Here is a 21493-nt window from a genome sequence, read left to right as displayed (position 1 = left end):
CAGACAGTGCACATAGCTAGGAGCCTGGGGATCGGAGCAGGAAGGAGCTGGGCCCTGGGTTTTGTGGGCCCGGAGTGTGGGTGCTGGCTGGAGGAGGCTTGGACAGCTTCCCACGGCCAGCTGGGAAGGCGTCTCGAGGGCTGGGGTGACCCCATTTGTCTTTGGTGGTGTGGGGAGCAAGCCAGTCCAGTGCCCAGAGAGGATGAGGGTTCTTGAGTGGCACCTTGACAAAAGGGCCATGCGACAAGAGGTTTCCCTTCCTGGGAAATTGCCTAGTATCCACAGACTTGCTATGTGACTGTACAGCACTGCGTGCACGTGGATGCTGGGACGCAGGGTGCTGTCCCTTGCGGCCTCCAACCTGCAGTCATTGCGGAGGCCACCAGCTGTGGGTAAATGGCCATGCCCTGCCAAAGGAATACTACATGGCAGTGAAAAATGAACAAGTCACAGCTACACATCTAATAATATGACTCTCAGAAACACAAAGCTAAGCAAAAATGGAAAAAACTTGTACCTGGTAGGCTACTTGTAGAAAATGCCCAAGCTTGCAACACTGCAGTTAGAAGTCAGGGTGGGGTTAGCCTTGGGGTGGCTGCAGGAACACCACTACCACAGCCTGGGTGGCATAAGCAACACACATGCGGGTTCCCGCAGTGCTAGAGATGCTGGAGCTGTTTCCCAGATTCCAAAAGACGGGGTAGTGGGGTGGTGGGGTGGTGGGGGGGGTAGGCCTGGGTGGCAGTGTATTCTCCACAGAAGGTGGTGTGCACTAAGTGGGATGTTTCACTTTGCTTGTGCATTTGTCGGTCAGGCTGCCCTGGGGGTGGCGGCAGCGGCTAAAACAATAGCAATGACTTCCGCGCAGCCCTGGAGGCCGGAAGTCCAAGGTCGAGGTGCTGGCCACCTCGGCTCCCTGGTGAGGGCCCTCTGTCTGGTGCACAGTTGGCCCGGCTCTTGCCCCGCAGACTGTGGGAGGGATCCAGCAAGATTTCTGGTCAGGCTTCATCCAACCCCAGGTGCCCCTGAGGCCCTGCCCCCGGATGCCGCCACACAGGGCTTGGGCGGGGCCCATCCGATCCAGCTGTATTTTGCAGTATTACTGCGCTTAGGGGGAAACTGAGGCACGAGGCCGCATGCCTAGCAGAGCGGTGAGAAGAAGCAGACATAACTCCTGGGACAGCTGAGGAGCGGCGGCAGAGGCAGGACGAGCGACTGGAGCGTGGGACCCTATGTGGGGGTCCCATCAGTGACGCTCCTGTCCGCTGGCTCCAGGAACCGGAAAGCCATTCTCCCAGCCCTGTGCCGCGAGCCCAGTGTCTTTTTTGGTGTCGGGTGGGAGGCTGATGAGCTGCTGCAGCTGTGAGAGACGACTAGGGAAGGCGAGGCAGGGGTGTGGCCGTGTCCTCTGGCACCGGACGGTGAACTGGGAAGGGCAAGGAAGGACGATCGTCACCAGCAGGCCCTCCATGGGCGCAGGGCTTGCGTCTCTTCCGTTTGCCACCCTGCTCCCGTGCTGGGACCGTGTCTGCATGTAGCCGGTGCTCAGTGCACACACATCGTAAGTCAACGATGTCAGGCGTGGTGGCGCACACCAGGAATCCCAGCACTCTAGGAGACTGAGGCGGGAGGACTGCAAGTCCCAGCCCTGCCTGGGCAACGCAGCAAGTCGTTGTCTCAGAATACAAAATGGGCTTGGGATGTAGCTCAGAGCAAAGGCCCTGGGCTCAAGGCTTAATACCAAGTAAAGGGGTGCCATGAAAGAGGGGGAAGGCCCCCAGATGCACCCCCAGTGCAGCCAGACCCCCGCCAAGCAAAGATCTTGTCCTTGTGTCCCTCTGACAGTAGGCTGTGCGGCCTCCTTGGGGGCGGTCAGGACTGGAACCCGGGCTGCCTGTCTTCCAGTGGGTGAGGCTGCAGCGAGTCTGCGGTCCTGAGGTAGAGGCAGGACGGGTGTGGACTGAGTGGGGGCTGGGTTAAGGTGCCGGAATGGGGTGCCGAGGTGGGAGGATGGGGCCGGCACCTTCCTCAGGTAGGCAGCGCGGTGAAAGGCCCAGGCGGGGCAACCACAGTGACAGTGGGGAGGAGGAGGAGGGCGCGCGGCGGGCGGCCGGAGGGGGCAGTGCTTTCCCGGCCCGGGTGCACGGCGCCCCGCTCTCACCTGCAGCGAGAACTGCGCCGCGCCGGGACGCACCGGACCGGCTAGTGTGGCCTGCAGAGCGCCGTCCGCGCGCCGCAGCGACCCCAGCCCGCGCCCGGCCCGCAAAGCGACCCCTCCGGCCGCGCCCACCCCGCCAGGTCCTCCGGGCCCTCTGCCCCCGGGTGTCTCTGCCGTGCGTGGGCACCTGGACGCTTAAGGTGGCCCCTCCCCGAGCTCGGCGCCGGGAACCCCGCCTCCCCGGGCCAGCGCTCGCCTCGCCCGCCCGCGCGGGCGCCCAGCACCCAGATTCTCCGCCAGGCGGGGGTCCCGGCCGCGCGTGCGGGCGGCCGAGGGGCGGGGTCGGGGCGTGGGGGAGGGGCTTGTGACGGCGACGCCCCGACCCCGCGTCGCCCCGCCCGCCGGGCTCTCGGCGCAGCGCAGCGCCGCGCGCGTCCCCAAGCCGCCACCGCCGCCGCCGCCGCCGCCTCCTCGCGGGCGCACGACGCAGCGCGCTCGGGCCGGCCGGGATGCGCGCCCCGGACCCCGCGCGCCCGAACCCGCGGCCGCCCGCGCCCCGCCCGCCCCCGGCCGTGATGCCCGCCCCCCGGGGCCCCGGCGGCCCGCGCCCCTGCTAGGCTGTGGCGGCATGGCCCGCGCGCCCGGCGCGACCTCTGCGGATTGCATCGGTGCGCGGCGGCGGGGCATGCCCAGGGCACCGGGCACGGCCTTCAATGGGCGAGGACACGGACACGCGGAAAATTAACCACAGCTTCCTGCGGGACCACAGCTATGTGACCGAAGGTAACGTACGTGTAGTCTGAGGCCCCCTCCGGCCGGCCGCGGCGTGGGGATGCCGTCGCACCGAATGCCCTCCGAAGGTTTGGACCGCGCGTGTGTGTCGTGTCCCCCTGCCCCACCCCGCTTCACCCCGCCCCGGGCCCGACAGGGAGGGGCCCCGGGACCCGGACCCCGCCGCCCCGCGCCCTGCTCCGTGCTGCCCGCCCGCCCTTGGGAAGCCGCTGCGCCCCCGCCGGGGGACGTCATTTTCCTAAAGGCCCTGCTGCGCCCATCGGACGCGGAGAGCTCGGCTCTGCCCCATCTCCTGGAGACGAAGAGGGAACCAGAAAAATAAAAATAAGACAGAAATTAATGAATATCTGTCGCCAGATTCCCCTAGAGGCGCGCCTGCCCTGGGCCCTTCCTGCGCTGCGCCCCCAGAACCGGGACCCTGGGAGGGAGCGACAAGACGGTTCGGGCCTGGCCTTCTCCTCGGGAGTTAGACAGGGACCGGCGGAGCCAGGCCATGCCGGCAGGGCTTTCCAGGAAAGTGGGACGTGCTCGCGACAGACCTTGGGTCCCTAACGCCCCAAGTTGTGCCTTCCAGCCCAGCCCCCACCCCAGCCTGCTGCAGCCCGGAGGAAAGGAGCAGGAACTTCTGGGATCCCCTGCGCAGCCAGGCCCGGGCACAGTGGGACAGCGCCAGGGAGCAGCCAGGCATGGAGTGACCCTGGGTGGAGGGCCCCAGGAGCCCCGAGTGGGCTGTGGCGCTGAGGACACGCGTGCCGGGACCTCCCGGGCACGGGGCGGGGCACCCCCAGAGCACCGGCCCCCAGTACTGAGGTTTCCAACGGGTCCCTGGGGGAGGGGTCGGCCTGAGTTCTGGCTTGCGTGGGTGACCGTGCGGGGATTCCGCGTGGGCCTGCTGCTGTCTGCCGCCGGAGGCCGCGTTCGCTAGAAACCAGGCCGTGCGGCAGCTGGGCGGACCCGGGGCGCGGGGCCGGTGCGGAGCTGAACCGCTGAGTCACGCTCCGCACAAGGCGCGAGAGGGGTGGGGCCGGGACCGGGACCAAAACCAGGGACAGGGCCTGGGACCCAGACTACGCAGCCGGGCCCGGGGTCTGCCCTTTGTCGCCGCGCGGCGAGGTGGAGCAGATCGGCGTCTGAGGTGGGGCAGAGGAGGCCGCTGGCTGCTGGCAGGTACTGGGAGACCGGGCTCTGAGGGCCCTGGGCGGGTGCCGCTGTGCCCTGTGCCTGGGCTGTGGTCTTGGGACAGGCTGCGTTGGGCAACAGGCGGTGGCATTTTCATGCAGCCCCTTCTGTAATCCATCGCTGGCCCTCAGCAGGGCGCACCAAGGGCCTGTGGTGCCGCTACCCACCGCGTCCTTTGCTGGGCACAGGCTTCTTGAGCACCCTAGGGAGCAACCCTTGGTTTGCCTTGGGGACCTGGATTCCCTGTCCCGTGCGGCCTGCATTCTATTAAGCAGCCCTGTCCCCCCACCAGGGAGCCTGTTTCCCCATCTGTGAAATGGGCACGGGTAAGATGCTTCTGCAGCGCAGGCTGGCATTTCTGGGAGGCCCAGGGAAGAGAGGTCATGGAATGAGGCCCAGGGTGTTGCACACCCGCGGAGTGCCTGGCCCTCCCACACCAGGCTCCGGAGCCTGCACCCCGCTCTGGCCTCCCTCCACGGAATTTGCATTCTTGCTATTGTATCCTGAATGTATTTTGTGCTCCAAGTATGGGGTAGTCAAGATCCAGCCTGTGCCTGATGGACTTGTGTTAAAATTATGCCTTTGACTCCACGTGCTGTGCTGCCTCAGACAGATTACTAAACTTCTCTGGGCTCTGCTTTCTTTTTTGGGGAAGGGAGTGATCCTAAGGCTCCTTCTCGGGATTATGGAGGGGGTGGTGGTTGTGCTGATGAAGAAGGTACACCATGATGCAGGAACAGCCTATGTGGCTGGCGCTGTGAGAGTGTAGCATAACCTGGAGGAGCAGAGGACTGGTGGATGTTGAGACTCAGTTTGCCAAAAGCCGGAGAGTTCAGTTTCCTGGTTGGATGTGGTCTACTTCCTGTTCCTTAAGCAATCGAACATGTTCTTTGTGGCCTCAGGGCCTTTGCACTGGCTGCTCCCCCTGCCTGGAGCACCTTCCCTCCTCACCTACTCCCACTAATTCTTCCTGTCTCCAGTCAGAAGTTGCCTTTGCCAGTGGGAGCCCTGCTTGAGTTCCCATGGCTCTAAAATCCTGTATAACTTGAGAAGAGTTTAGGTTTGTTAGTCATTCACACCTCGGTGTGAGCTAGTACAGTATGGGCCTGGTTTTCCTTGTGCATGGTCTTGGCTAAGCTCTGCTGTACTGAAGGTGGCTGGGATCTTAGGTATAGGTTCAGGGCATGCAGAATTTGGGGATTGGGGTGAGCAGTGAAGTAGAGACTCTTATGACAGTGAGGGGTCCCAAAGAGGGGCGCCAGGGAAGAGAGGAAGCTGGGTAGCCTGGCTGCAGCCCTGGGACTCAGCTCCAGTGTGTGTGCGGTGGGCCAGTGTGTGTGAGGAGGGCACTCCAGGAGCCAGGGCCCAGGTGGATCTCAGCGTGGCCCCCAGGCAGTTTCCTCTCTGTGGTGCTGTCCTCAGTGGCATCCTGGATACTCTACTCTTTCTCTGCCCACCCCTGACCCACCCTGCAGAGGGAACTGTCCCCTGGGGCGGATGTCAAACCGGTCCCCTCTCTTCGCCTAGTGCACTGTGGTTCCTTCCCGGAAAGGGACTGCAGGCCCTGGCTAGTTCTGGTTGGTCCTGGGGTGCTGTCCTCCCTTTGTGAGGACCGGATCCAGAGTGGACGTGTGTTCTAGAGGTTGGGAAGAAAGCAGACGTCCTTCTCATAGTGTGAATGTGGAGCCCCAGTGATGCTTGGTAGCCCTCTTGGCACCATGGAGGGAGTGAGTCTTAAACTGACATTGTTGGTGGCAGGGTGGAGGGTGAAGGAGACCTGAAAGCCATGGTGACGTCTGGGCCTCACGTCCACCCTACCTCCCGGCTTCTCCTTGCACACGCGGTACACACCCTGCCACTGCACTTTGAGTCAGTTCTGTTCCTTGCGGCCAGCAGCACCCCCATTCCCTGGCCTTGAAGCAAGTCAGGAAAACACCAGGCTGCCTTTGAACCCACTGGCCAAGTGGGGACCAGGGCACCAAGGGGCTGGGGGCCACATCCTGCCCTACTCCGCGAGACTTGCCTCTTGTCCCCCTGTCCGAGTCTCCCCAGGCCTGAGTTTCCCTGGCCTTCTGTTGTCACACAGCTTGGTGATAAAGGCAGCGTGGGTCAGAGGGGCTTGCTGCTGTGGTGGCTGCCATTGGCTTCGGTCAGTTCCATTTTTCTTTTGTCTTTTTGAGACAGGGTCACGCTATGCAGTTCAGGCTGGCCTTGAGCTCACTTTGTAGCCCAGGCTGGTTTTGAACTCACAACGATCCTCTTGCCTCAGCCTCCGGAGTGCTGGGATGACAGGAGTGTGCCACCAGGCCCGGCTCTGTTTTTCTTCTTGAAAGATGAAGTGAGGTTCTAATGCAGCGTTTCTGCACCTTGCCGCGGTCTTAACCTTGCTGCAGATTTTGGTGTTCGTGCCTCAGGAGCCCAGATGCGACCTGGCCCTGGCCCTGGCAGTGTGGCTGGGGCGCGGGCTCTGGGCTGTGTGGGGGTGGGGACAGTGGCCACCGGGAGGTGGAAGCGCAGGGCCCCCCGCTGCTGGTCTCTGGGCGCCCTGTAGTTCTCCTTCCAGTCTCTTTAATGCCTGCATCTGGGGACTTGGCTCAGCAGCATAAGCGCCTGCTTGGCAAGTGTATGATCGTGAGTTTAATCCCTGGTACCGATAAAAAAAAAATCTATAATGCCTGCGTCTGTTTTTAATAAAAGCCGAAACCGCTCTTTATGTAACGTGTGTAGAAACTGCTTTTCTAATTTAGCTGGCGCGTAGGATTTTCTGGGGCTTCGCTTGCAGGCCCGGCCGTCCCACGCATCCTCACCCACGGAAAGCCCCACGCGTGGCGTGGTACCCCGCGGCTGCGTCTGGAAACGTTCCGGGAGCCGGGCCACGCTCCCTGTGCGCCCCGACCTTGCGTGCGCGGGGCGGCCTCGTCCTTTAAGGTCGTCAGTGGCTTCCGAGAAGCAGAGGCGCCCGGGAGGCGGTCGCACCCTTTCTTGCTCCAGTCAGCCCCACGGAGACTCGGGGGGACGAGGAGGAGGCGGCACCCAGGTCCTCCCCCGCTGCCTGCGGAGGGCAGAGGTTTGGAGCTGCGCTGCCCCGCAGGAAGTGGTTGAAGTGGGCTGCGTTCCCGCGGCTTCCGCAGCCCCACTCAGCTCCGGTAGGCCCCAAGTGCGACTCTGAAATATGAATTGTGCCTTGAGCGATTCTGCTTCCCGCCTCAGTGCAGGTGTCCCTGCGTGGGTCCACGAGGCCACCCCAAGAGGAGGTGGGGCCCCCACCTCGGAGTGGATTCACCCGCCCTGCCAGAGAAAAAGAATTTCCAGGCTGTGTCAGGGGAGGGATAGAAGGATTTACCAGGCAGGAAGGAAAACATGCAGAATGGTGCGGGGTGCAGGCAGGGTGAGGTGTGTTACCGTCGGGATGGGATACTGTGTGTCCCAAGGGGTGGAAATCTGCAATTTGCCGATCCATAGAAAGCTGGGCTCCATTTAATGGTGGAAGGCAGGACCCTTCCCCACTTTGGTTTTATGAGACAGGGTCTTGCTGTGTAGTTCCTGCTGGCCTTGATTCTGTGCAGCTAAGGCTGGCCTCGAACTCATGGTGATCCTCCTGCCTCAGCCTCCCGAGTGTTGGGATTACAGGCATGTGCCACCACATCCAAGGGCTCATTTTGCAGACTCTTTATATATTTAAGCGTCTTAGGGGGGAAAATTTTGGGGTAAATTTCCTAGAATGAGAGAAAATGATAGACTGGAGCACCAGTGTGCCTTGAACCTACAGCTTTCCACAAAGTGCAGTGTAGGGATTGCCCTCCCCTTTCCCCTTCCGGCCTATTTCTTGTGTTCCACTGGCGCTTAAAATTGGAATGGCCCAGAATGACAAGCTATGGAAATCACCCTAAGTGATTACAGTAAACTGAATACTTCTCTTTACTTTTGTTAAATAGCAACTAACACCATGGTAGACACAGAAGTGATGTGTTAAAATTTACAAGGTGGCTCCTTGGCTCCGCCCCCAGATTTTCTGATTGGTGGAAACAGAGGCAGCCTGGCATCTATTGGACAGTTTTTCCCTAGGGGGCGGGACCAGAGCTTTAACGTTCCTTGGCCCACTATGCCCCTGTGCAGCAGGGACCTGACCACCCCAGGCTGTTCTTCTGGGGACAGGCACAGGGCCAGCGGCCCTGTGTTAATTTTTCCTCCTTCTTTGCCGTTTTGGAAGTCTTGGGCATTCTCATATCCTTGTAGAGGAGAGCGGTAACGGGACCGCTGTGTCGCCCCAGATCCCTAGTGTTTATAGCCATCGTCTGGTGGCTGCTGGGATAGTCACAGTGCAGTCCCTCTTGTGCTGTGGGCGAGGCTGCTTTCTGCCACTTCATAATGAGTGCTGGGTGAGGGGACGCTGTCCATGAAGATTCCCTGCGCCATCCTCTCCTCAAACTGGGGAACGGTGTTCTTCAGCGAGAGAATCTTGCACATGAACTTGATATAAAATTATAATACTCTTGATACGTCCGCCAGATGGTTCTGAACATGTTTCTGTTTTGCCACATACCGGTCGGCATTCGGTAGTTTGATTTGTTTGACCTTTGCAAACATCCTAGATGAGAAGAAACTTGCTTCAGTCCCCGTCTGAAACCCAGTGAGGTGGAACTGAGCGTGCCTTCTGTGCCTGCTGTCTCCTGATTCCCCTTAGAGGCTGGACACACAGAGGTCCAGCCTCTGTGTTGGCTGGACATTGGCATCACTCATTCTTTCAACAAATACTTCTGGAGGATGAGAAAGAGCTGGGAGGCTGAGAGTGGGTGAGAGGAAGGAGAGAGGAGAGAGGAGGGCAGAGGCCCTAGCTCCAGGTCTACCAGCATCCAGGGGACAAAGACTGAGACGTTTGGAGCGGGTACAGATCTGGGAGGCCATATGGAGGCAGAGGTAGGGGACACAGACCGTGGTGCCTCCCAGGAAGCAGGGAGTGGGGACAGCAGGGAGAAGAGTCAGACTTTCCTGCAGGCCAGTGGAAGTGACTGCAGTCTCCTCTGGAGGCCTCTTTGTGGTGCCCCCCCATCCCTGCCTCGAAGCGTCCCGATTCCGTGCATTCTGCCTTGCTTTCCCAGCCCTGTCTGCTCTCTAGAGCCGCCTGCTCCAGGCTTCTTTCTTTCTTTCTTTTTTTGCTACCAGGATGGAACTCACTACCTTCTGCTTGTCAGCAGGCACTTTGCCTCTGAACTAAATCCCCGGCCCTTCCAGGTTTCATTTTATGGACACCAGCCAGGCTGTGCTCTTCCAGCAACATCAGTCCTCCTTCCCACGGACTTGGGTACCAGTGAGAGGACGGGCACCTGAGCACCCTGCTAACATTGGAGGGGGACCCTGTGTCCCCATGATGCCCTGGCAGGGTCTGCTGATTAAGCAGGGCCCTGCAAAGGCAGACACCATGGCAGAGTGACCCACATGGCTGGGCGTGGTGGCACATGCCTGTAATCCCAGGTCTCTGGTAGGCTGAGGCAAGAGGAGTACAAGTAACAAACCCAGAGTGGGCAATTTAGTGACTCAGCATAAAGCATAAAAAGGGTGGGGACCGTAGCTCAGAGGGAAAGTCCAGGGTTCAAACCCCAGTACCAGCAAAAGAAAAAAAAAAGACCTATGTGGACTCAATAATTACCTCTGTGGGTTAAATAATGACAAACCACACACAATGGCTAAGGCTGCAGTTTGTCACTTGGTGAGTACCTGCCAGGCATGATGCTGATGGCTCACCATCTGCCAGGCATGATGCTGTGGGCACCACTGTCACCTAGTATGATGGGTATGGCACCTTGTTTTACAGAGGAGACAGCAGGTATGGACTCATGCCTTGTGTCACATGGCTTGGAAGGGACCGAGGGGCAGCACCTGGCCCTCTGGATGAGGCACCATGCTCAGAAGGTGAACTTGGTGTTCCTGGCCTTGCCCAGTGCACAGGTGAGTGGCGGGGGCCTGCAGGGGGCTGTTGCTGGTGATGGAGCGGGGTTCCCATGCCTTCCTGGCAGGAGGAGCAGAGGGGACATGGTGCTTGTCCCTGACAAGGTCTGGACTTCTGAGTCCAGGACGAAGTTGCTGCCCATGGAAGCCGGGCATCAGGGAGCCACTGTGCCAACCAGCGCCCTGGCACAGCAGGGGCCATTGTCCTCTAGATTGGGCTGAATGACACATTGAGGCAGAACAAAGGCTGCCTACAGGCCCCGGCCACCAGGGAGGACAGGCTGCCCTGGTAGGGGTGGACTGTCCCACCACAGGCCCTGGCTGGGCTTCATCTGGACCGGGCAGCTGCTGAGGCTGGAACCTGGGGCTGGGCTCTGAGGCTGAGCTGGGCTGTGGCACAACTTCGGGCCTTTGGCTGTGTCCGAGGCCTCCAAGCCAAATTCCCCATCCACACAGCAGCGAGAGCGTCCAACCCAAGAGGCTTTTGGCCAAGATTGAATGAAATAAGGTATGCACCGCGTGGAAGTTAGAGTGAAACAGCAACTTTTAAGTTACTAACTTCTGGAATTTTGAAAAAGCAGTTCCAGAAAGGTTTCACAACACTTTTGGAATGTGTGCAAAGTAGAGAAAAGAGTATGTCGCATTGCCAACCCTCCCTTCAAATGCCATCAGAGATTTCGTTCCACTTCTGCCATCTCCCAGTGCTTCTACTTCCTGGCTTTTGGCTGAAGAAGTATTTTTAAGCAAATGTAAGGCTCCTGTGGTTACATCACCAGGCATCTCTTACTGCCGACGAGTTTTCTTGCATAACCAAATACCATGAACCCACCTAGCGATGCATACTAATCCTAGTTATCTAAGTTCTGGCCCAACCTCCCCTGCTGTCTCCCAAATGCCTTAGCCGTGAGTTAGTTTCCCAGAGTCTGAGTCCTGCCGCTCTTTTGCTTTTTTGAGACAGGCTCTCACTATGCAGTTCAGGCTGGCCTTGGGCTCACTTGGTAACTCAAGCTGGTCTCAAACTGGCAATGAATGGTGTCAGCCTCCGGAGTGCTGTGATTACAGGCATGCACCACCATGCCTAGAAAAGGAATGAAGCACTAGTATATGCTTTTTGTGTGTACCAGGAATGGAACTCAGGACCTTGCATTTGCCAGGCAGATGCTTATGCCCCTGAGCTATGCCTGGCCCTCTGCCATTCTTTTTCTTACAGTCTTCTTGATGTGGAGTGGGCAGTCCTCTCTCACTTTCAGACCCCTGCTTGGCTGACACATTGATGGGTGTTGTAGGAGGGTTACAGTGCCGCCCTCCTGTCCCTGACCCATGCTGGGCTGGCAGTGGCCGCTGGCACTGTGGGAACCAGCCCAGGCTGACTCCTGTTCAGCAGGGCCCCTCCCGCCTTGAGATGCCAGCCCAGCCCTGGCCTTAGGAGGTGTCTCAGCCAGGCCACACCCAGCGATCACCTCGGAGACCTGGTGAAGGGGATGCTCCTGCCTCTGGGGTGGTGGTGGCTGGTGGGACGGTTCAGGGACCCAGCTCCTCGGCTGGCGCGGCGGGTGTGAGTTGCCTTCTTCTCTGAGTGGATGCCTGCCTTCTGTCCCACCTTCTAGGCCTTCCAAGTGCTTTCTTTTCTTCTCCTTTTTTTTGGTACTGGGGATGGAGCTCCAGGCCTTCACACTGAGTTACCTTCTCCATCCCTTTAAAATTTTTATTTTTAAGGTTTTCTTTTGTTTTTTTTTTTTTTTTTTTTTTTTTTTTTTTTTTTTGAGACAGGGTCTGCCTATGTGGTTCAGGCTGGCCTTGGGCTCACTTTGTAGCCCCGGCTGGTCTTGAATTTGTAACAATCCTCCTGCCTCAGCCTCCTGAGTGCTGGCATTACAGGAGTGGGCCACCACGCTTGGCCTGTTTTTTTTTTTTTTTTTTTTGGTCTTTTTCGTTTTTATCGGTACCAGGGATCGAACTCACAACTGCCTGCTTCAAGGCAGGCGCTTATGCCGCTGAGCTAAATCCCCAGCCCCTGTTTTTTAAGTTTTAAGACAGGGTCACACTGAGTTGTCCGGGCTAGGCTGGAACTTGCAGTCTTCCTGTCTCAGCCTCCCAGAGTGCTGGGCTCACGGTCACGCTGCTCTGTGTCTGGACCAGGCGACCGTTGTCTTGAGAGAAACAGGGTATGCCATATGGACAGTTCCTCCCAACAGATGTCGGGATTTCTGTTGTTACAGCAGCAGCAGAGAGCTTAATACTGAGGAGCTCTGCTCTGGTAACCCCCGCAGTTGGTGGTAGTCCCGTCCACAGAGTGACCGGGGGCTCAGGCCCTGCCATCTGCAGCCCCTGTTCTCTCCCTGCTCCGGGGGAGATGTCCTGGATTCTCACACATGGGCAGCTGGAAGTGCTGCCCATCACCCCAGAGCTGGTTACACGGTACCACCCAGCTGCACAGGAGGAGCAGGTGGCATCCCTGGTTAGGCAGCACAGGGCTGACCCTGCAGAGGGGCCCAGAGCGTGGATCTAGGTGCCACTCGCTGTCTTTGCCATGTGACCTGACAAGACAGATGCCATATTTCAGTCTGAAGAATCCTGGGCACCCTGCCCTGGAAGCCTCCCTTGACCCCTAGCCCTCTCGGTCCCTGCCTCAGTGTCACTGTGAGCACAGTGGGACCAAGTGGGAGGCCAGGGACTCTGTCTTGGAGGCTGTGTCCAGGGAGCCAGTGGGCTGAGCACAGGCAGGTCTGGCAGGAGAGGGGCTGTGGCTGTGACCTGGGCATCACTTCTCGGAGAGGTGCATGTTCCCTGGCTTAGAGGCTGGGGCGCAGCTGAGGGGCGCTGAGCAGAGGTGGAAGGTTCTGAACATAGCGACATGGGATTTGGATTCATCCTCTTGACACCAGAGTGCCGTAGTGAGAGGCCCACCATTTCCCATTTGAGACCATTTTCATGGCTATTGTCAGACGCTTTTACCACAAAAATACTGGCCACGAGATCACTGGAGGAGTTTCAGAAAATATGGAAAGTGAAAAGGAGAAAGATGAAATCCTGTCTCTGAAACTATTTTGGATTCTTTTTCTTTGCATGTGTATACTCATCCTGTCTCTCCGTGTCTGTCTCTTTCTGTCCATCCACCTTCATTCCTCCAGTGAAAACCTGGAACACCTACTCTGTGCCCATCCTGTTTTACCCTCTTCATGGCTTTCCTGCAGCCTTCTCTGTGTCTCTCAAGTTAGGACACACAGAGCCTGCTGTACCCTCTGCCCTGGCCACCAGAGCAAGGCCCCACGGGCTGTGACCACGCAGCTTGAGTAATCTCCACTTCCGGACACAGACGTCACAGTCAGGTGTCAGTGGGGCTGGCTCCTGCTGGACTCTCCCTGCTTGGCTTGCAGCAGTGTCCTCTCCCTGCATCCTCACTGGTTGTCCTTGGGAGGACATCAGGGCCACCCACAGGGGCACATGTTACTTCAGTCACCTCTGGGACAGCCCTGTCTCCAAATGCAGTTATGTCCTGAGGTCCTGGCATGAGGACTTAGACAGACACCTGCTGGGGATGACAGCCACCTTCAGGAACTGTCACGAGCTGTAGTCAGCTCCATCCCAGTGGTGACAAGGGGACTTGTGTGTGCATGGGGTCATGAACAGCATGGTGACATGTGTCTTCATAAACAGTGCAGAGATGGGCACCTTTGCACAACTTGGCAGTTTTCCCGGGAGGTGCAGCAGCTGCTTTTGAGTCTGTTTTAACACAGCTTTTCTTCATAGCCAAATCTAAGCGTCTGTAGCTCCTTCCCTGAGCCTTCTGGCCACAGGCCTCTGGAATTTGCTGAGGTAACCGTGAGATATGCTGTGCTTTTGTGACGTGCCTGGTATACGTTGCCTGGCTGCAGTGTCCATCCGTGTGTGAGGTGCGTATGGCCTTCGGCTGTTTTTCTGCGTTAGATGTTGCCTGGGTCCCTAACGCAGCCCCCTGGCTTGTCCTCTGCCTCTGGCTGAGTTTCATTCTGTGTGGCCAGGTGTTGGTGTTTGTAAGACTCTCCTGGGGATCGACTTCCCCTTGCTTGGCTGTGACAGGAGCCAGCAGAGTATGGCGGAGGTGACACTGTGTGGTTTCGGAGGCCAGGTTACAAAGAGGCCACCGCAGAGCCAGGCCTTGTTCTTTGCGGACCCTTGGTCTTGGAAGCTGGCCACCTATGTGGGCAGCCCAGTGGGCTGTGGAGAGGCTCTTGGAGGGAAAAAACAGGTGCCTGGCTGAGCCGCCAGCCAACAGGCAAGGGGATGAAGGTGAGGCAGAACCCCAGCCCCTGTCACGCCATCAGGGTTGTGGGAGATTTGCCGTCTGCACCATGCCCTGCCGCAGTAGTATCTGTGCGGAGCTGTCTATCAGGGAGTTTTGCTGTGCAGTAGTGGACACCTATGTGGTCGTGGGTCCCCCAGCTGCTGCCCCTCATCTCCTTCAAGCCCATATATCCTGCTGCTTCCCATGATTCCGTGGGTTCCTGGGAGCCTCTCGGCCTCTTCCTCCTTGACCTCTCGATGCTGTGGAGCCCAGGCACCAGCGCCCACTCCAGCCGGGAGAAATGACTCAGCACAGCACATCAAGAGCCAGGACAGGAACCCAGCTTCTGCCTCATCCATATCTGGCTCAGCTGCTGGTGCCCAGGGAATGTGTTTGATGACAGAGCAAGGGGAAGGCGCAGCTCTGTGTGTGAGCTCAGCACCATGCAGGTTGCTCTCTCCAGGGTGTCACCCCAGTCTGGTCAGACCCCTGGGGACAGGCAGTCTTCAGCTGGCACAGGCCACACGCACTGATTTCAGGTTCTGTGGATTCGGGGATGCCAGCCCCGACAGCACCCCTCAGATCCTACCTGGTGCAACTGCATGTGTCCACGGAGCCTCACTTGGAGGCCCACTCCCCAGTCCCCAGATAGACGCTGTGACATGTCACCAAGGCTCCTCTTTCCGCACATGGCTGTTCACTTACAGACAGCACTGTGTGCAGCCGGACTGTGTCCTGTCTCCCTGCCCAACACATCCCCTGTGTGTCCCCTCATGCCCCATCCTAGGTCAGCAGGAGCACATTGTAGGGCAGGGCCTCGGGGCTGTGACTGCATCCTGAGAGGGGAGCCCTGTCTGGGAACCTCTGCTCCCCCTGCCAGGGAGGGCACAGCAAAGGTGAAAGGGCACCACTGTGAGCTGGAAGGCTGCCTGCACCGGCACAGGTCTGCCCGCCTTGATCTTGGACTTCTGGTCTCTTCTCCTGGGATTGCAGCTGTCCAGTGTGTGTGAGCCGCCCAGGGTCCTGAATTCATCGTGGCAGCCCAAACAGACCACACCCTCCCAGGGAGAAATGCACATGACGTTCCACAAATCCAGAGTTAGCCGGGCACTGTAGTGTACACCTGTCATCTCAGCACTCAGGAGGCAGAGGCGGCAGGATCCCTGAGAGTTCAGGGCAGTCTGGGCTGCGTGGTGAGTGACAGCCTGAAATACACAGCGAGACTGTCTCAGAAAACCGAAAACCAAACTGAAAACCCCAAATGACTAAAAGAAGGAATTGGCCGATCAGTCATTCAGCAAAGACAAGGATGATAATGTGCTTGTCTAGCAGGCAGCGGGCCCCGGCTGTGTCTCCAGCACCCATCCGGAAACAAACAGGCAAGCAAGCAAACAGAACACCAGCAGCGACATAGTCACGAAAAGGCAGTGCGGGAGGCTTTGAATTGAGTGTGGGCGGGGCGCAGAGCGGTGCCTCCTGGGAAATGCAGAAGCGCTGCCCTTCTAGAGGCGGCGTGGACTCTTGAAGGTGGCACAAGGGGCTGGGGATTTAGCTCAGCGGCATAAGCACCTGCCTGGCAAGCCTGAGGTCGTAAGTTCAATCCCCAGTACCAAAAAAAAAAGGTGGCACGAGGTGTAGAAACCTTGGGTGCTGATCTAAACTTAGTCTCAGGGCGCAGGCAGGGCACAGGCACACAGCGAGTCCGAGCTCTTGCCTCGGGCCGCAGCCCTGCCTCTGCGATCCTGGCATCTGAAATTACAGCGTCCTAAATGAATAGCAGTTACTGTGAGTTCCCTGTCCCTGTGTAACACTCGGCGTGTGAGTTCTTAATGTCTTAGCAGAGTGTTAAAGGTCATACGGTGGTTGTAAACTTTCGCGCTGCTTGCTAAGGTGGCTCAGAGTGGTTTCTACCTGCAGGGTCACTTTTGGGGAATCCCAGGTGGCTCTGAGAAGTGAGATCCCCAGGCTGTCTTTGCAGATGGGCAGCGCAGGCTGGGCCGAAGACTGTGGTTCGCGTTCTGAAAGGATGGGGACTGCAGTTGGCGTTCTTGGTACTGATGGTCTCACCTGGGGAAGAGGAGGTGCCTAGAGGCCCTCACAGCGGCTGTGGCTGGGCAGCCCCTGGGTCAACGAGAGGGATGCAGCTCTGCAGATGTGAGCTCGAGCAAGCCCGCTGCTTCTGGAATGATCCAACAGGATGGTGGAGTCATGAGACTGAATGACAGTGGCTCCTACGCCAGCTTTCAACCGGGAAGGTGATAAAAACAACCGTGAATATTTCATAGCCCCGAGGAGAAGCCAGGCTCCTTGCTGAAGCTGTGAAAATATAATCCATCACCTGGCGTCCCAGGCTGTCAGACCTGGGAGCTGAATTGTGAATGGGTTAAGATGTCCTGGTGAGGAGATTTGTTTTGTGTTTCTCTATTTTTATCTCAGTGTAAAAACACTTGAATAAAAAAAAAAAACACTTGAAAACGCAGAAAGTAGTATAAAGGGGTGCAGGCGGATAATGTCCTTGGTTTCAGTGCCCCCAGAAACATTGCTGGCAATTTACATATTTTTCTACAGTCGCCCCCTAGATTGTAACATAAATAAGTTTTGTATCATTCAAAACATTAAACACAGTATAAACATTTTCCTCTTATCACGGACTCTGAGTAAACAGTTTTTATCAGCTGCATAGTATTCCACAATGTAGAGATTCTTATTTGGTCAACAGCTATGTGTGGATTCATTCATCAGGCTGGTGTTGTCTGTGGTTGGTGTGTGGATGGGGCAGGAGGATGCAGGGAGGAGGAGCACGGCCAGGCCTCTCCCCCAACTTCTGGAACCAGGGAGATACAGCAGATGGCCCTAATTCAGGGTGGTGGGCCGGGTTCCTGTCGCATGACAAATTCAAAGGCTGTGTGGTGGCCAAGGAGCAGCTGGTGCCTTGCAGTACGGGGAAGACGTTCCAGACAGGGAGTGGGGGGTTGTGGCCGCACACCAAGGCGGGAATCACTCTGTGCCAGGTTCCTGGAGCATTACTTGTGCATCTTGCAGATCTCGGCCAGCGTAGGGGAGTCCGTCCAGGGTGGGAGGAGCGGCCACTGAGAGTGGCCACAATCTCAGGAGCTCCCAGACGGACTTGTAGGGGGAAGGGGGCATGGGCACTTCCAGCAAATGCCACAAAGTGCCAGTGAAGTTTCCAGAGTTGGCAGTGGGAAGAGGCAAAGTGAAGGCACTGGGTGGTCAGGTGTCTGGGCCACATGCGGGCCTGGGTGCAGATCAGGGAAGGCCGGGCCTCCCCTCTGGTCACTGGTTTAATCAGACCCCAGGCACAGAGGCAGAGATGTGGTGGGTGGAGCCTCAAGGGCCCTTCTTAGTCACTGCTTGCTATGACACGGTGCTCACTGCATTGGGGACAAGAAGCAGCCAGAGAATGGAGGAGCCAGGAGGGAGATAAACACTTCCAGGCCCCGCCCAGGGACCGCCTCTTCCCAAGGCCCCGCCCATCTCACAGGCCCTGCCCCCAGGCCTGCCTCTTGCAGGCCCCGCCCAGGGACCGCCCCTTCCCAAAGGCCCCACCCATGTCATGCCCCACCCCCAACCCCATATAACGTTAGCTTTTAAGTTTTTTTTGGGGGGGGGCTGCTTTTTCTTTTTTTTATATCTTTGAAATAAAATGGATTAGCTTTCAGTTCTTTGATGGACTTCCACCGTTGATGTGGCATCTCCATGGTCCAGTCATTCTCCCTAAGCCTATCCTCTGAGCACAGGATACACTGCGGGACATTCTGTATCTAAACTGTAACACCCCTCTATTATCGCCCATTTTCCACCCCCACTTCGGGGTTGCAGGTTCAGGGCTGACGATCATTCCTGTTTTTCAGAGCAGTCCTGTGTCTGGCTCTCTCGGAGCGTAGTGTCTGGTGAGAGGCCAGGAGTGTTAAGGGCCCAGGTAAAGCTCTTGAGTATCATGTTGCCTAGTAAGCTGAAGTTCAAGTTGGCTGAATGTTTTGGGGTGAGCAGAGCCAGTGCACGTACAAGGCCCCCTAGAGTCCTCTGTACATTAGAACCAACTTGCTAGAGTTTGTCATTTTTTTGTCTTTTTGAGACAGGGTCTCACTATGCAGTTCATGCTGGCCCTGAACTCACTTTGTAGCCCAGCTGGTCTTGAACTTGCAGCGATCCTCTTGCCTCAGCTTCCCAAGTGCTGGGATTACAGGCATGCACTGCCACACCTGGTTTGGGTTTGTCTTTATTGCTTTAAAAAAGAAGAGGATGGATTTCACGGGGTGGGGACTTGCTCATCCTCTTTCTTCATGGGTCTGCTGGGGTGGGTTGGAGCACTGGTCGTGGTGTGAACCTGGCAGTGCCAGGGTAACTACCCTGGTGGCATGGTGAATTCATAACACTGCTGTGTGAGGACATGTCTGTAGACCTCTGTCCCCTCCGGGAGGTGGGGGTGATCACTGCCACATCAGGAACTGAGCCTCAGAGTACCACATCATGAAGCCTGTCACATCAGGAGTGCTGTGCTTACGGCAGGCACAGACAGCTCTCACTCTTGAGGACAGGTGACAGCCGCTCACTGTGACCTCAGGTTCTGCACAGCAGGGACTTGGGCAGAGCCTGGCTGGGCAGCTTGTCGTGCTGAATGTGATCTGCCAAGCCTCCTTTTACAGCTGGGCCCATGTGTGTGGGTGGGGACTACCCAAAGGTCGGGGTCCTTTGCCCAGTGTGGCTGTCTTGGGACAATGGGATGAGTGCCCTAGTGGAAGCCACAAGGCCTTTCCTGAGCACCCTGGAAGTCTCCCTGCACCTGTGGGAGGTGGGTCGAGTCTTCCATGCACAGACGGGGCAGGTGGCAGAGTCGGGCAGGGCACCATCCCAACCTTGGGTGCCAACCCTCTGTGAAGCTCAGGCTCTTGTCTTCCTGCCTGGGCAGAGGACACCGTGCACCCCCTGTTCAAAAGCAGCAAACACATCCCTTCCTTTTGCTCTTTCCTTTTGTCCAGAAACAAGGTGAGGGGAAGCTTTCCTTAGGGCTCGGTCCGACCTGTGGTACCCACGTGCCTGGGTGTGCATGGGTCAGCCTATGGATGCCCCATCCTCGTCCCCTCCATCTTCTGCACAGGTTTGGAGGTACTGAATTGGGGCTCTGTGGCCACGTGCGGCCCCTCCACTCTCTTGCTGGTCCCTGCATGTAGGAGTGGGTGGGAAGGGGTGAGCAGACTGGTTTTCTGCCTGGCTAACTCTGCACAGCCTGGCTCCAGGAAGGATGATCCTCATTTGCTCACGGCAGCTGTGCCGCCATGGTGGTCTGGGCCCAGGATGCTGTCCTTCAGGAAGCTTCAGACACGGGCAGGACTGGGGAGTGAGTCATCGTTGTCATTGATGGGGCCCCAAACCACCCAGAGACAGGCTGGGCACAGGAGAAGGCCACTCGTCCTTTGTCCCTCTCCCTGCTGGCTACTCTCAGCCCAGCCAGCCTGGGACTTCATTACGCCTTGTCTCTGTAAACAGGCAGCTATAAAACCTATCAGCAGCACAGCACCTTCCCCGTAAAACCGGCTGCGGGAATTTATGACCCGGCCCTCCAGCGCCATGTGGCGTGAGGCACCCTGCCCCCACCCCCACTGCCGCACGGGGCGCAGATGCAGACAAGGCCAGCTGCAGGCAGGAAGCACCTTCACTGTGACACGTGTGCCTGCGATTGGTGACAGTGAGAAGTTCGGTGTCATTGGGGATTGCGGTTATTTAAAAATGAGTGGAGACATTTGGGAGGCTGAGGTGGGAGAACTGCAAGTCTGAGGAACTTAGAGGGGCTAAACAAAAAGGGCTGGGGTGTGACTGGGGGCAGAGTGCCTGCCTAGAGTGCAGAAGGCCCATCCTTGGGTCTCATCCCTGGTGCAGTAAAAGGAGCCCCTGGAGCTGCTGCCTGTGCTGAGAAGCCCTGTGGGCAGGAAGGGGTCTGGGTGGTACTGCGACCCTTTGCACACGGAGTCCTCCTCCAGGGTGCTGTGTGGTGACCTGATGATGCAGGTGTCCTGGGGCCGGGGGACTCGGGATGCCTTAATGGACCAGGTCTGTGTCCTGTGTCCCTGAACCTGGCCAGTGCTGGGACAGTGTAGGAGGAGCTCATGGCACAGAGTCTCAGAAGGAAAGGGGGCCGTATGCCCGCTTGGGTGGCGGCAGGGCAGGACTGGGTAGGGCAGGGTGAGCTTCCCAGAGGAGGGAGGGTGGGAAAGCACATGATAAGGCAGGTGTTGGGGGCCCAGGAGAGCAGAAGAGACGGGAAGTAGATGGGGGGGCAGGGAGTCCTGCAGTGTAGACAGAACGGGGCTGTGGGCCACCTGGATAAGTTGGCCTGGCCTGTCTGAGACCCCACCCCCAGGGGAGTTGTCACCTCCAGGGATAGACAGGAAACTCATAGCTTAAAAGGGGGTGGGCTAGGATTTGAACCCAGGTTGGTCAGGTGGGCTGTGCCTCCCTGCACCCACATCCTGGTGGCTGTCCTGCACGGGTGTTGGGGCTGAGTCACCGTGGCCTTCTTTGGGCCCTTCCCATTGCCTCCTTTTGGTTTAGGCTTGGTGGCCCCGAGGGCAGAGCTGGCCCTGAGGGCCTGGGCACTCTCTGAGCTGATCCAGACAAAAGCTGGAGTAGCCATTCACCCCATAAAAGGAGATGCTGCATTCAGATTAGAAATGGGGGACACTGCGGCACACATCTGGAATCCCAGCGCTTCAGGAGACTGAGGCAGGAGGATCCCAAGTTTGAGTCGTGTGGGGTAGAGCAGTGACTTAGTGAGACCCTGTCTCAAAATAAAGCAGAAAGGGGCTGGGGATGCAGCTCAGTGTGAAGGCCCTGAGTTGGGCCGTGAATGCATGACTGGATAACTGACTGGAAGGGGCAGTGAGGGCAGGACTGGAGGTCAGCATTTCTGTCTGTGCTGGGAAGAGGGCCTGGAGCCTGGCCCCATGCACCTGGTGCCAGCACACATAGGCACTGTGGCTGCCACCCCCATCACAGCCCAGAGCCCAGAGATGGAGCTCAGAGAGGCTAGGCCCTGCCCAGAGCCACGGCACAGGGCTGACCAGGACGGTGGACTTGGGGTTTGGATGCTGTGCTGACTTTCCAGCAGATGCAGTTCCCACTGCACCCAGGGTCTC

At 58.0% G+C, this 21493-nt stretch overlaps 1 protein-coding gene across 5 annotated transcripts in view; it reads left to right on the top strand.

Moving 5' to 3' along the window:
* The first annotated feature begins 2716 nt into the window (after positions 1 to 2716).
* Ppp2r2c (protein phosphatase 2 regulatory subunit Bgamma) overlaps positions 2717 to 21493 on the top strand; it is an 87193-nt gene continuing 68416 nt past the window's right edge. For 2 of the 5 annotated variants that reach the window (XM_013146536.2, XM_063230201.1), the window contains exon 1: positions 9949 to 10075. In XM_013146536.2, the coding sequence (XP_013001990.1) occupies positions 9964 to 10075 (112 nt within the window). In that variant the 5' untranslated portion in view covers positions 9949 to 9963. Of the gene's footprint in view, positions 3019 to 9948; positions 10076 to 21493 lie in introns of those variants that run through there. The other 3 variants (XM_063230202.1, XM_063230204.1, XM_063230203.1) reach the window with 3 other exon arrangements.

The sequence above is a fragment of the Cavia porcellus genome, unplaced genomic scaffold (genome assembly GCF_034190915.1).
Source record: "Cavia porcellus strain 051 isolate PalLab524CR breed Dunkin Hartley unplaced genomic scaffold, mCavPor4.1 scaffold_18, whole genome shotgun sequence".
NCBI lineage: Eukaryota > Metazoa > Chordata > Mammalia > Rodentia > Caviidae > Cavia > Cavia porcellus.
This window is presented reverse-complemented; position numbering and strand designations above follow the sequence as displayed.